Raw genomic sequence first — 14,375 nt, forward strand, 5'->3', positions numbered from 1 at the left:
GTGAAAATGTAAACATAAATCAAGGTGTGTCGCTACAGAGACGACATCTAACTAACGGGCGATACTTACCATCGTTTTTCCGGTCCAGTCGAATTCACCGTCGTCTACATAACCCTTAAAATAGAATAAATCTTGAAATAATCTCCGTAAGTGATCGTAATCAGGTGTTTCGAAAAAGTCTAGCCGCCGCACGTAGCGCAGGTATTTCGCAAATTCCTCTGGGTGTCCCTCGCACAGCACCTAGAAGGAAGATAACAAAAATGGAGGGTTTAATGTGGGCTTCTATTAGATCTTAAGTCGCACTGTCAAAACTTACATCGATCGGTGTCGCCCGCTTCGTGTCACCAATTTTTTGGTATCGCTCTTTGAGTGTGTCGGCTTTCAGACCTTGCCATGGCAGTGAACCTCTTAAGAAATACATAAACATGTGGCCGAGTGCCTCCAGGTCGTCACGCCGGGACTGCTCCTTGCCCATATGCGTGTTGATCGACATGTACCGCGCGGTGCCCGTCAGCGACTTATGTTCTCGATATGGTATGTGTTTATTCGTATCTAAGTCAATATACTCTTTGGCGAGACCAAAATCTGCAACAAAAAGATGATGGAGGGAAAGGAAAGTGATTAGATATGGAAAAACAGCAAAAGCGTCCAATTGATTGCGAAGGGGAGAGGGCCGGCAAGATGGTTATTGGAGATTGTGTAAATAAACAGAAATCGGTAAATTCTCATCCCGCCCCTGTATCTTGGATGAAAGCGAGGAAAACAAATCCAAGTCTATCAACAAAGTATAAAAATAGCTAAGGTAAATATTGATTTCGTCATAGTGGTGTGCCTGTCCTAAGAGTTGCCAAAACGCAACGATTCTAAAATGCGAACACAAAAGCCTTATCAGTGAATGTTTAAGGGCATTGACACTGTCCGTGTCCTAGCATCGGACTTCACTAAGTCAAGAGTTGTCATTTGCTGTCATCCGAAGGCGTAAAAATCGATGGTATTGGAGGTCCAGGATAAAAAAAACTTCGGCTCCGTAGACAGCATAAAAAGCACGAGAAACCAACCAAATTGATGATTTGTTGCAAGATTATGCGATTGATATTTTCTAAAAATCGGCACAAATGTAAAGAATCACCGACGGTTTTTTCAAGATTTCAATTGATAAATATTATCCTTATGAAAAAACATAAAAGCTATAATCGAAGAGCAAAATTAAATACTATAGTGGAAATTTAAAGCGATCACAATAATAAAAAAATATCACATCCATCCCTTGTGGGGATCGAACCCACGACCTTTGGATTAGAAGTCCAACGCGCTATCCGCTGCGCCAAAGGGACATGAAGAAAGCCAGCGCCAAAAGCCCAATATAAGCGAACAGCCGGCGAAGTTTCAATGAAAAAACATCACCAACCGCTATTCTACGGTGTTCATTTGCTTTCATCGCATTCCACATCCATCATGATTCTCTCTCTGGTTTGCCGGTTTCATCGTCGTTGACAGACCGGCTTTCTAAAAATAGATTTCGTGAGAGCAGACGACTGTTTCTCTCGCTCTCGCGGCCTTGTGATCCACAAACTATACGTGGTCACGCACCGGGTTCATCCCCGCGGTGAGAAATGAACGTGTCGAGGAAAATAGTTGATATCTCTTACGAAACAAACAGCGCTTCATTTTAGCTATCGCTCTCCCACAAACATGCATGGTATGATCCTACCGACACATGCGCATTTCTGCCGTGGAAGCATGCTGAAGAAAATGTTTTTGCCTATTTTTATAACTCTTGTGGATTGTGTGGATGCTGTTGTTTCGGGTGACACACCACCAGCGGCGAGAACGATTGATTACTCACTACAGCGAGGAAAAAAGGAAAAGGAAAGGAACGCAGAAAACTATTTGACCTTACCCCGAGCGCTGGGAGAAATAGGACACAAAACAATGTGAAACGGTAAAATATTGTGACAGATGGGAAATCATCTTCTTACTTACCTATTATATGTATAATTTTATCACGTTTATTTGAACTTCTACCGATTAGAAAATTTTCTGGTTTTACATCTCTATAAATTAAATGACGACTATGCACGTACTCGATCCTGTGGAGCTGTGGAAGATAAGCGCACGCAATGGCGAGTCAAACGGAAAAGGGAATGAAGAAAAAAAACACGATCAATTAGTATGTTTGTGATTGATATTCTGATAAATTTGGTTGCTTCATAACGCACACAAAACACACACACACACACACACACACATCATCACCATGCACATTAATAATATACATTTATATTCGATATCAGGGGGATGATGTCTTGGAATGAAGTGAAAAAATTAAAAGAAAATGTTATACAGGAAGGTTATATGAGAAGGTCGACACACGGAGGATAGAATTCTCCCGTAACTTTTGAAAAGATCCAATATAACAAATGTAAACGAACCGTGTTAATGGCTGCACACTGTTAGTTTTCAGTTATTGAATGTATTTCAAAAACAATCGTTCGAGTATCTATCTTATTCATCTTTTAATCACCGATACAAAAAAAGGAAAATGTACAGATTCAGATTTTAAGCATTCGACTTTTACTTCGGACGCCACTCTCATCCGGCGCTCGAAATGACCGAAGTAGCAAATAAATGTCGCACTTCGGTCATTTTGAATGTTTGTTTTATTCGGGTGTTATCGTTTCAGTGCGATTCAACGAGTGATAACGATAATAATTTACCTTCAGCACGAAGCGCAGGTACTCTTAGGATCAGTGGCGTAGCGTGACTGAGTGACACCCAGGGCATGTTACTAGGGTGTCACCCCTTCAAAAATGCTTAGTTTGCATTTTCGAATGAAAAATCAAATTTATCTTAACAAGAAACGTGTTGATTATAATATCAGATAGGACGAACAAGAAATCATAAAATCTTCACGCGTTGGTCACTGGGACTGCCAGTTACAAAGTAAGAAAATAAATAAAAGATAGTTTATTTTTGGATATCGAAATGTGACTAATTAATATTATCAAATAAATATCTGCGGGAGCAGAGATCGACACTGAAATTGTACAATTGCTTCAAGTTAAGTGCGGTTTCGCTCTCTTGTTGCGAGCTCAATATATGCGCAAGAATAACGGTACGGGGCTCAATGTGTTAAGCATGTCTTCCAAATCGTTGACCGCAAATTTTTAATTAATTTCAATTACGATAAGCCTCTTCACAAGATACCACAGAAAAGTACACGGTTAGAAACAGTTTTAAATTCACTGTAAGTCCCACTTCATGATGAACTGTAACACATCCCATGCAATCTTATAAATGATATCATTAGAAATCATTTCAACGGCCTTCAAATGTTTGCGGGATCTTGGTATCTCTAGCACAGTGGGGGTTTCAACCTTTTTTGCTCCATTCCCCCCTTTACGAAAATTAATCCCAGTCCTTCCCCCTACCAGTATTCGGAAAGAATGTTAGTAGCATATCAGTAAAATAATAAAAGAGTACAAACGTTTTTCAAGATATATTTGCAACAAACTCAATTTTATACTTCTAAGATAAGCACTAATAATAACTAAATTTATTATATGAAGTTCAAAATCACAAATCATATAGTACAATTTAACGGAATATATCGCCGGTCCGATAGGTTTTTTGGGGGTTTTCTCGGTTGCCTTATCGGGTTTCCCGCGAGTGGCTTTCTACTGGACATCAGTTGATGTCTTTGCGAGGGTCTGAGAGAGTGACCGGGAGGGCTCCTCTGGACAAGCCGACGAAAATGCATACGCGCGCGGTGAATAACGGAATATATCGCCGGGATGATTGATTCTAGAAAGGTTTTTTCGGTGACCTTCTCAGGTTTCTCAAAAATAACTCTTCGTGGTCGCGGTTGAAGTTTGATACGCTATAGACCCTTCTAGCTTTCGGGCGGCGATTATCATACTAACATTCCTTCCCTTCCCATGATGACTGTAAGGACGTGGCCGACGTCGTTATTGGCTATTCAAAGTTCGAATCACCAAAACATGAACGGATTTGCTGCTCCCAAGCATCATTCAGTGTGTTCTTTGTTCAATTTTGCTGGTTCAGGCCAATCACGGAGAGCAACTACGAAGTGTACAGTCTACACAAGCTCAAGCTCAAAATATATTCGTAACAAATTCAATTTTATACTTCTATCTGATTACAAAAAAAAGGTATAAAAAAAAGTCTGTCAAGCTAGTATGGCACATGCGCCTAAACATTTTCGCCATAATCTTAATTCTTGAGAACTTGTTTTGTCGAAAAGCATGCCATCTTCGATATCCACTCTGTTACGATGTTTCGTACTACGCAAAAGACAACAACACTCGTAACGCTTTTTCCGCATACGTTATCCTGGTATCCTGGTAATCGATCATTCAAAGATCGATGAATTTGTTCTGAAATTGATCCGAAACTTTCGTCACTGTCAGTCGGAAGGGGTTTCGTCCAAATTTTGTTCTTTGATATAAGGAAAATATGTTTAAAGTTTAACTCTTTTAAGTCTTAACAAACGCTGTACAAATCCGTTTTTTATGGTCTTCTATACTGTTTTGTCGTCAGGTCCACCATCAATCACTGACGAAAGTCTTTCAGATATTGCGAAGCTGTTCATTGCATTTCAGATTTGGAAATGTTTGCCAAGGATCGCAAATTTCAGCGTATCCAATCAAGTTTTTGTGGGAATTTTTGCTAATCATTGTCATCTACAAAGCGATATAAATGTATAATGCTCCTTTGCAAAATTCCCCCTTTAAATGACCAAATTCCCCACTAGGGGGGTAATTCCCCCCGGTTGAAAATCACTGCTCTAGCAGAAGCTGGGTTTCCGAGATTTCGTTATTGCCAGTTTGAAAAATCGACTTTTTCTGTTCGCTGTCAGGTACTCATAACATGTGTTGAGTATGAATTGTTTTAAAAAGTTCGGCTTCTTCTGTAGATTCCAGATGAAAATGTCCAATGCACTCTAACATTCCCTCCTCCATCGTTGGTCCGAGTCCGGAAGGTCTTTCGCCTGGTTTGCTTTTCTCATGAGGAACTCTCCTTTCAGTAGCACATTGTTGATCGTTGGATTTTAATAAAACCTTTTGAATGGCTATTTCGGCTAGACTATCCCTTTTAACAGCGAGAAAAATGATCAGTGCATTGAGTCTGATCACAACGTTACTCAGAGATGGTCCTTTGGTTTGCAAATATTCTGCGCTAGATCTACTTCATATAGTACAATACATCAGAAGTACAGTTAGCACAGAAATATTAACTCTTTGTGGTCGTTTGTCTGCTCTCAGCCACCATACCTTTTTTACCGTTCTGGTCGTTTGTCTGCTCTTAGCCACCACAGCATGATTATATTTTATTATATTTTACTCAACCAAGCATCAGTTTATACTTTTCCTAAACGAAGCTTGATGTCTAGTGAACTTATTCACGAATCAATAAGGTGCTTCTATCAGTAATAGATAACGGTACTCAGTATCAAACTAAGTAGTCACCCACACAAGACAACGCACAGTGCCTTGAATGCATAGGAATGTGGGACAAAAATCATAACAGCAGAATTTAGCCATTGTAACACTTTGGTGTGATGGATAAGATTGTTCATAAGTATCAGAACTACTGGTTGCATAAATGTCTCATGTTATTTGAATAATCGCAAAAGTGTCTCAAGCGACAAAATCTTTTTTTATATAAAAACGTCGCATTAAAATACATTGTTATGTTGATATATATACAGGGTGGCGCTTAAGTCACGCAACGCTCTCTGAAGAAAAAAAATAACGATCGTGCTGCAACTATCGAGCGTGTTGGTTCCTAAGCGGTTCAGTTGTCAAATTCGCGTCGTTTTTTATTCGAGAATAAGATATTGTATCGTGCGATTTTTTTTGTGCAAATCGGTTGCGTGACTTATGCGCCACCCTGTATATGTTCACAAAAAACATAAAAAAATATTTTTTTTTCAAAATTTTGCATATATCACTGGTTTTTCAAGGAAAAATAATTCCGACCAGTTCGACACCCATGTCCAAAATTAATACGACCGCAAACTGCTTTTATAATTCGAATAATGTTTTTTTTCATACCACTTCGTTCATCTGGCAGAGAAATATTAACGCTCTAAATCTTATACGAACGTTTTCGTATTCCGAACATTCGTACTACGGTTTGTACTCCGAACTGCTCCCTCGTTTTCGAGACTTTGAACTTACTCCCCAATACATAAATGAAAGTCGTATTATGACGAAACAATGAACTTGATGTTCAAACCTTTATGTTCAAACCAAGAAATATTCTATAACATGTACTTTTCCATTGTGACTTGTTTTGTTAGATAATACCATAAATTATAACCGGTTACCTTCATTCAAAATCATCAGATTTTTTGTTCAATGTAATAAACTTATCATGGTCATGGGTAGCACCCCTCTGAGGGTGACCACGGATTTGATTTCTCTTAAAAAATTTTTTTCTACACATTTCCGAAACTTAAATTACCGCTTCGCGGAAACTGTTTTGATAGCATTGAATACATAGAAATGAATTCGCTGCGTGAACTGAATGCATTCCTGAATACAGCTATAAAAAGTGTTTCTATTGCTGAATTGTTCGTTGGAGGAAGTGTATTGCTTCAGAAGGGGGCCTATTTTGAAGGCCATAATATAAATTTAGATAAAATAAGCTAAACATTTCTAGTGCACTTACCCATTGATGTGCAAACGAATGCAGTTGTGCTCACCTGTATTTAGAATCTTGATTTTCCAAGAGTCCACCAAGGATTTGTTTACGTGTGATTTTTTTCATACCTTCCGAAATGTCGCGTAACAAAAAGGAGACTGAAGTTCAAGTCTTGGACACATGAATGCGAGAGAAGCATATTACAATGAATAAAGTGGCAAAACGTTTCGGTACTCATCCGACCAGGACCTTCTAAACCCGATCTAGACCGGAAAGTAATCAACCTCATCAATTGGAATAAAACGATGTCACTACGTTATTCGGCAAAAGAAGCTGGAACGAATGGTGCAGCGGATCAAAAAATTAAAAAAAATTAAGCAGAACGTGCTTGTGTGGCAGGCAATCTGCTCATGTGGATTTAAGTCGTCAAGTTTCTACACAAAAGGAACAATAAATGCCGATATGTACCAATCTGAGTGTAGAAAAGGTTGCTTCTACTATACAAAAACCAGAGCTACCCCCCAATATTCGGGCCCGATTCGACATCAGCCCACCATGCCAAAATCAATTAAAAGTTTAAGGACAATGATGTAGATTTTTGAGAAAGACACCAATCCGCCAAACTGACCCCAGCTTCGTCCGATCGCAAGATACTAAGTAATTGTCAAGCGAATCTTCAAAAAGGATGGTAAGATCAATAATACCATGGACAAACTCATAAAAAAAACTGGAATGCTGCTTCCAAGAAAGCCGATCTATCTATTGTACAAGACCTAATAAGAGGCGTTAAGTCGAAGATTAGAGCATATTTCCAATTATATTTTTTTACTTGTTTTTCTTCACACACTGTAAGAAAATGGTTCATTAAACATTGCCGAACAGAATAATTAATAAAAATGGGTTTTAAGATTAAAAATGTGTTTATAGCTTAATTTCGATACACTTCTTAAATAATTCTTTAAAAACATAAATTCCCGGTATATATTTGACAGAATGTATTCCTTCCGACAATATATTAGGAAGGAACGAAATTAAGTAGACTTCGTTTAGTCTTCAGTAGACTTCGTTTGTCCAACGACAACTTCGTTTGTCGTAGACCAACGAAGAACGAAGAGAGAGTATGATGGATACAGGTGACCAAGCCAACGCGTTCATTCGTAGTAAAAAGCTTCTGCGATCGCCAATACTCAAACAAGTGGAAACACCAGGCCCTAGCGGCAGTAATGGAGGAATACCTGAGACCCAGCAAAGTCGGGGGATCAATCCCCTGTTCCTGCCAAAGTCCAGCGGTAGTTTAACCCAGGAAGGAGGGCTGACTGGAGATAGCATCCTGAGCACGATCATGTTGAGGGTCAAAGAACTCGACACCTTCGTGCAGGACAAACCCAACGTGCATAAGGAGATCAAGACCAGGATGTCGGGTATAAGATCTCTCTTGGGACGAGCTTTGAAGGAGCACGATGGACTCGTCGAAAGGACGAAAACCGCCGAGAAGGCACTCGCAGAAGCGTTGCAAAGAGCTGCAGCTGGACAGGTGACGCCAAAGATTCGTCGAAACCGTTCGGAAAAAAGAAAAAAGGATTCACCAGCAGAAGAAGAAATGTTCAAAAAACGCAAGGACGATCACGACAACGATGATCAAGACGATAGTGCCGCCCAGGGCGACAGCGAAGAGCTGGGTGACAGCGATGACCAGATCAGCACCGATAGCAAGAGAAATGACTGGAGCACGGTTAGGAAAAGAAACAAGAAAAAACAAAGGAACGAAGAAAAAGAGAGGGAGAGAAAAGTGAAAATAGTGGAAAAAAATAAGAAAGAGAATGAAAAGTGGCAGGGGCCAAAAGACAAGAAGCCTAATCCTCGGCGGGCGAGAGACAAAGGCGATGCACTCATCGTCGAAGCGAAGGGCAACGTATCATACGCTGATCTCTTTAAAAAAATGCGAGAGGACCCTGGCCTCAAGAAACTGGAGGAGAGCGTGGTGAAGTCCAGGCGCACCCAGAACGGCGAAATGCTGTTCGAGCTGAAGAGAGACCCAGAAATCAGGAGCTCAGCATTCAAGGATCTTGTAGAAAGGGTTCTCGGCGATGGAGCGAACGTAAGGGCCTTATCCTCCGAGGCATCGATAGAATGCAGGAACCTCAGTCTGTTCACCACCGAGATAGACCTACGTCAGAAGTTGGAGGAGGAAAACATCCTGGGCAAAATTCCGATGAAAATCCGACTACGAAAGGCGTATCGCGGGACGCAGACCGCAACGATTCGTCTCTCAACGGACGCAGCGAACAAGTTACTGAAGTTAGAGAGTATAAACGTCTGCTGGGCTGTGGGTCGTTTTAGAATCATTCCGCCTGTTCCCAAGCAACTGGAGCGATGTTTCAAGTGTTTAAACTTCGGCCACCTGGCGAAAGGCTGCTTGGGGCCAGATAGATCCAAACTGTGCAGGAAATGCGGAATAGAGGGACACTTTGCCAGCGACTGCAAGGGAAAACCAAGGTGTATGCTCTGCGAAAAAGAGGACAGTAATGACCATATGACGGGAGGCTTTAATTGCCCTGTGTACAAACAGGCGAGGGCAAGCCAACAGTGATGGAGATAACCCAAATTAATCTCAACCATTGTGACATCGCACAGCAACTGTTGTGGCAGTCAACGACAGAAACAAAATGTGATGTCGCAATTATCGCGGAGCCGTATCGCGTTCCCCCCGGTAACGGTAATTGGGTGACGGATAAAGTAGGAATGGCCGCCATCCAGGTCATGGGCCGATATCCCATTCAGGAGGTAGTTTCGAGGTCTCGCGAGGGTTTCGTGATCACAAAGATCAACGGAATTTTTATCTGCAGTTGCTACGCACCTCCCAGATGGACGATGGACCAGTTCCACTATATGCTGGATGTCCTCACCGAGGAGCTCGCCGAACGAAAACCAGTCGTTATAGGAGGGGATTTCAATGCTTGGGCAGTAGAGTGGGGAAGCAGATGCACCAACGCGAGAGGGACTAGTTTACTAGAAGCTCTAGCCAAGTTGGATGTTACCCTGTGCAACGAGGGCACCACTAGTACCTTCCGCCGAGAGGGTCGAGAGTCCATCATCGACTTGACTTTCTGCAGTCCTTCGTTAATGACGAAAATGAGGTGGAGGGTATGTGAAGGATACACCCACAGTGATCATCAAGCCATCCGTTATACCATTGGCCAACGAAACTCCGTGGCAGTACGGATAAATAGGACATGCCCGCGCAGGTGGAAGACAAAAACCTTTGACAAGGACCTTTTCATCGAAGCACTACGCGTGGAAAGCGACGTCTTGAACATGAACGCGGATGAACTGACGGAAACGCTAGCAACAGCATGTGATATAACAATGCCAAGAAAAAGGGAACCCAGGTATAAGCGACCTCCAGCCTATTGGTGGAGCGAGGCACTTGGCGTGCTTCGGGCCAACTGCCTTAGCGCCAGAAGACGTTTCCAACGGTCAAGCATAGACACCAGAGAAGAGCGGAGAGTGGAATTCAGAGAGGCTAGATCCACTCTTAAACGGGCGATTAAGCGGAGCAAATCTAATTGCTTCAGGGAGTTATGTCGGGACGTGGACGTCAATCCATGGGGCAATGCTTACCGAATGGTGATGGCGAAGCTCAGGGGCCCAACGACACCTTCCGAAATGTGTCCCGAAAAATTAAAAATTATCGTGGAAGGGTTATTTCCGCAGCACGACCCAACGACCTGGCCACCCACGCCATATGGAGAGGATGAGGATAGCATCGAACGCAGAGATGTGACGAACGATGAGCTAGTTACAGCTATCAAACGCCTAAAAACGAAGAAAGCGCCTGGCCCAGATGGAATCCCCAACGTAGCTTTGAAAGCGGCAGTCCTAGCATTCCCTGATATGTTCAGGACAGCCATGCAGAAGTGTCTAGACGAATGCTACTTTCCGGATCGATGGAAGGTACAACAGCTAGTACTACTGCCCAAGCCAGGAAAGACGCCGGGTGGTCCAGCATCGTATAGACCCATATGCCTGTTGGACACTCTTGGGAAACTTTTGGAGAGAATCATCCTTAATAGGCTGACGGAATGCACGGAGGGAGTTCGTGGACTGTCCGATAATCAATTCGGATTTCGGAAAGGGAGATCCACGGTAGATGCCATTCGCATAGTGGTCGAAAGAGCCAACAGAGCATCCAAACAGAAGCTCAGAGGAAATCGATACTGCGCAGTGATAACGATCGACGTTAAGAACGCGTTCAATAGTGCCAGCTGGGAGGCCATCGCGACTGCGCTCCACACGATGAAAGTCCCAGACTACCTGCGTAGAATACTGAGAAGCTACTTCGAGAACCGTGTGCTGGTGTACGAGACAAACACGGGCCAGGCGCAGATTAAAACTACGGCTGGAGTTCCGCAGGGCTCTATCCTGGGCCCATCGCTCTGGAACAGTATGTACGATGGTGTACTAAAACTGAATCTGCCCAGAGGTGTGGAGATCATTGGCTTCGCGGATGACATCGTTATTCTCGCGACAGGGGAATCTTTGGAACGGGTCGAAATGCTCGCGACCGAGTCGATAGACATGATCGGAAGGTGGATGCAAAGTGTGAAACTGCAGATAGCCCACCACAAGACGGAAATGCTGATTGTCAGCAACCGCAGGGCGGTGCAACGTGCAGAAATCACAATTGGAGAGCACTCGATAACCTCGAAGCGAGACCTAAAATACCTGGGGGTGCAGATCGACGATCGACTGAACTTCAACAGTCACGTCGACTACGCTTGTAAAAAAGCAACGAAGGCAATCAATGCACTGACACGAATCATGCCCAACAACTTTGGCCCAAGCAGCAGCAAGAGGCACCTCTTGGCTAGTGTCTCCTCATCGACACTACGTTACGGTGGTCCAGCCTGGATCGCGGCGTTAGAAACTCAGCGGAACACGAAGAGGCTGAATAGTACGTACCGGCTCATGGCGATGCGAGTCGCGAGTGCGTACAGAACCGTGTCAACACAAGCGGTCTACGTCATAGCCAGGTTGGTCCCCATAGACATCATCTTGGCGGAGGACAGCGAGTGCTATAGGAGGAGGGGAACCAGAGGAATCCGGAAGCTAATGAGGGCGGAGTCGATGGCTAGGTGGCAGCAAGAGTGGAGTGCCGCGCAAAACGGCAGGTGGACGCACAGGCTCATACCGACACTAATGGGCTGGGTGAACAGGAAACACGGAGAGGTAAATTTCCATCTAACGCAGTTTTTGTCTGGTCATGGCTGCTTCAGGCAGTATCTGCACCGGTTCGGACACGCAAGATCGCCTCTTTGTCCGGAGTGTGGAAATGTGGAGGAAACACCGGAACACATCGTATTCGAATGTCCCAGATTCACCACAGTGCGTGAGGGGCTGCCTACCCTTCATGCTGGGAACATCGTGGAGGAAATGTGTCGTGACGAGGGCACCTGGAACGCAGTAAACAGTGCAATCGTACATATCATGTCCGAGCTACAGCGGAAGTGGAGGACCGACCAGCATGCGGATAACGCCTGACCATAAGAGATGAATAATCGAGACGGCTGTAGTACCGGATAGTCCCCCCCGAGAGCCGCCGTGACGGAGTGCGCGTCATGTTGGAGGGCACTACCTAATCGGCGCTCCGCTGGGAAGAGAAATCCTGCGAGGGTGACTGTGACGGGGCGCGCGTCAAGTTGGAGGGCGCTTCATAATCGGTGCACGTCTCGACAGGTAACCGGATACTGCCACGGAGAAGAGCAAAAATGCCTGCCTGGCAACGCCTGATCGTGGCCTGGATGGAGAAACACTGCGAACGTTTCGAAGGAGCGAGCATCAAGGATGAAACCATGATCAAAATGGTGCATACCCCACGAGAGTAGCTGTGACGGAGTGCGCGTCATGTTGGAGGGCATTACCTAATCGGCGCTCCGCTGGGAGAGAAATCCTGCGAGGGTGACTGTGACGGGGCGCGCGTCAAGTTGGAGGGCGCTTCCTAATCGGTGCACGTCTCGACAGGTAACCGGATACTGCCGCGGAGAACAGCAAAAATGCCTGCCTGGCAACGCCTGATCGTGGCCTGGATGGAGAAACACCGCGAAGGATGAAGCCGTGATCAAAATGGTGTATACCCCACGAGAGTAGCTGTGACGGAGTGCGCGTCATGTAGGAGGGCACTACCTAATCGGCACTCCGCTGGGAAGAGAAATCCTGCGAGGGTGATTGTGACGGGGCGCGCGTCAAGTTGGAGGGCGCTTCCTAATCGGTGCACGTCTCGACAGGTGAGAAATCCCGCGAGGGTGACTGTGACGGGTTGCGCGTCAAGTTGGAGGGCAATTCCTAATCGGTACACGTCTCGACGGGTAAATGGATGCCTGCGAAGAGGACATAAGCGCAGTGGAATGAAAAGCGAATAGAGAGAAAAAATGTTGAGAAAAAGGGAAGGACAACGCTAGTCAGCGTTGAAAACTCGAAGAGTGCATGAGCACAGCCGCCCCCTGAAGTAGTCGCCTAGATGTGGTCCCAGGGGGAAAAAGGCAACGAGTAGAGGGCTTGGTTTTTGTGGGTGCGATCCCCACTCGACGTCTGGGTTAACCCTTCCCAGATAAGGCTGGTAGAGCGTTCCTCACCTCTATAAAAAAAAAAAAAAAAAAAAAAAAAAAAAAAAGACTTCGTTTGTGACCCTGATGCGTGATTTTGTTGTAACTTACTCGTAAACATTGAAAAGTAGGTCTTATAATTTTCAAATTAAGTGTCATCTTTAACATATGGTGTTGGCTGATTGCTGTCTAGAGTGAAACCACAGAACAAAACCAATTTATACCCCTCGCTCGATGCAACGTAACATCGAAGGAAAAACCATACCAATTAAGCAAACGCCCGAAATGCATGCAAAAATTTAATTTTTTGCATTGTGGGAGAATGTGTGCGGTGAATAAAATCGGAAAAACCTACCTATTTTATTCGTCACATCGTTTTACTATTTTAAACGTTCGTGTTCTACTATTTCCTTAGGCCTTTGAGCTCGATTCACGCTCTGGTCTGGGGGATTTTTCTTCAAAGAAATTTCATCCGACTTGCACTGTGGTCACGTGTATTCTAGAGCTTGTTATTTGGCATGAGAAATCTCAACTAAGTATTAATAAAAATGACACAAGTAATACTTACGTTGAAACGGCAAAAATTCCTTTAAGAACATTAAAGCCATTCAAGGAGAGATTGAAAGGTTAGACGTAGTCCTAAGTCAATAAATAATTTACAGAAGCATGATTAAGGGTCAGGACTGCATACTTTGAACTTTCAATTAACGTCAAGTAATAATTTTAATTCGAATTTTAACAATTTTATACTGTCTTTGGGCCTGCCATTCTGATGGAGAGTTGATCTCGAGCGAAGCAGTAAAAACTTCCGTTCATTTCGCAATTTGTTACAAGGCATAGAATTTTGAATGTTTGGGCTTAGTGGTCAGATAACACATCTGGGATGTGTTTTTGAGGGACAACTTAAAAAAACAGCTTTACAATAAAAGTTGGGAAAATCAACTCAAATTAATGCCACTCTTCATTAGGAAGCCGGGATAGTTATGGTCTAGTTAATGTGGATTTTCCCGCCTTTTCGTTGTGAGGTTTGTTACACAAGAAATGGAAAATTTATAAAGTTCACTAAAGTACGTCGTGGGTACCAGCAACAGCAGCAGTTAGAGC

At 43.7% G+C, this 14,375-nt stretch overlaps 1 protein-coding gene and 1 non-coding gene across 5 annotated transcripts in view; both read right to left on the bottom strand.

Moving 5' to 3' along the window:
* LOC129776053 (casein kinase I) overlaps positions 1 to 14,375 on the bottom strand; it is a 102,066-nt gene that overhangs the window by 45,959 nt on the left and 41,732 nt on the right. For all 4 annotated transcript variants that reach the window (XM_055781434.1, XM_055781433.1, XM_055781431.1 and 1 more), the window contains exons 5-7: positions 1,984 to 2,098; positions 317 to 585; positions 70 to 240 (exon numbers count right to left, since the gene is read on the bottom strand). In XM_055781434.1, coding sequence (XP_055637409.1) covers positions 70 to 240; positions 317 to 585; positions 1,984 to 2,098 — 555 coding nt within the window. The remainder of the gene's footprint in view (positions 1 to 69; positions 241 to 316; positions 586 to 1,983; positions 2,099 to 14,375) is intronic.
* Positions 1,262 to 1,334, bottom strand: Trnar-ucu (transfer RNA arginine (anticodon UCU)). The gene has a single exon. It is a non-coding gene; the product is annotated as a tRNA-Arg (tRNA).

Source organism: Toxorhynchites rutilus, chromosome 3 (assembly GCF_029784135.1).
Source record: "Toxorhynchites rutilus septentrionalis strain SRP chromosome 3, ASM2978413v1, whole genome shotgun sequence".
Classification (NCBI taxonomy): Eukaryota; Metazoa; Arthropoda; class Insecta; order Diptera; family Culicidae; genus Toxorhynchites; species Toxorhynchites rutilus.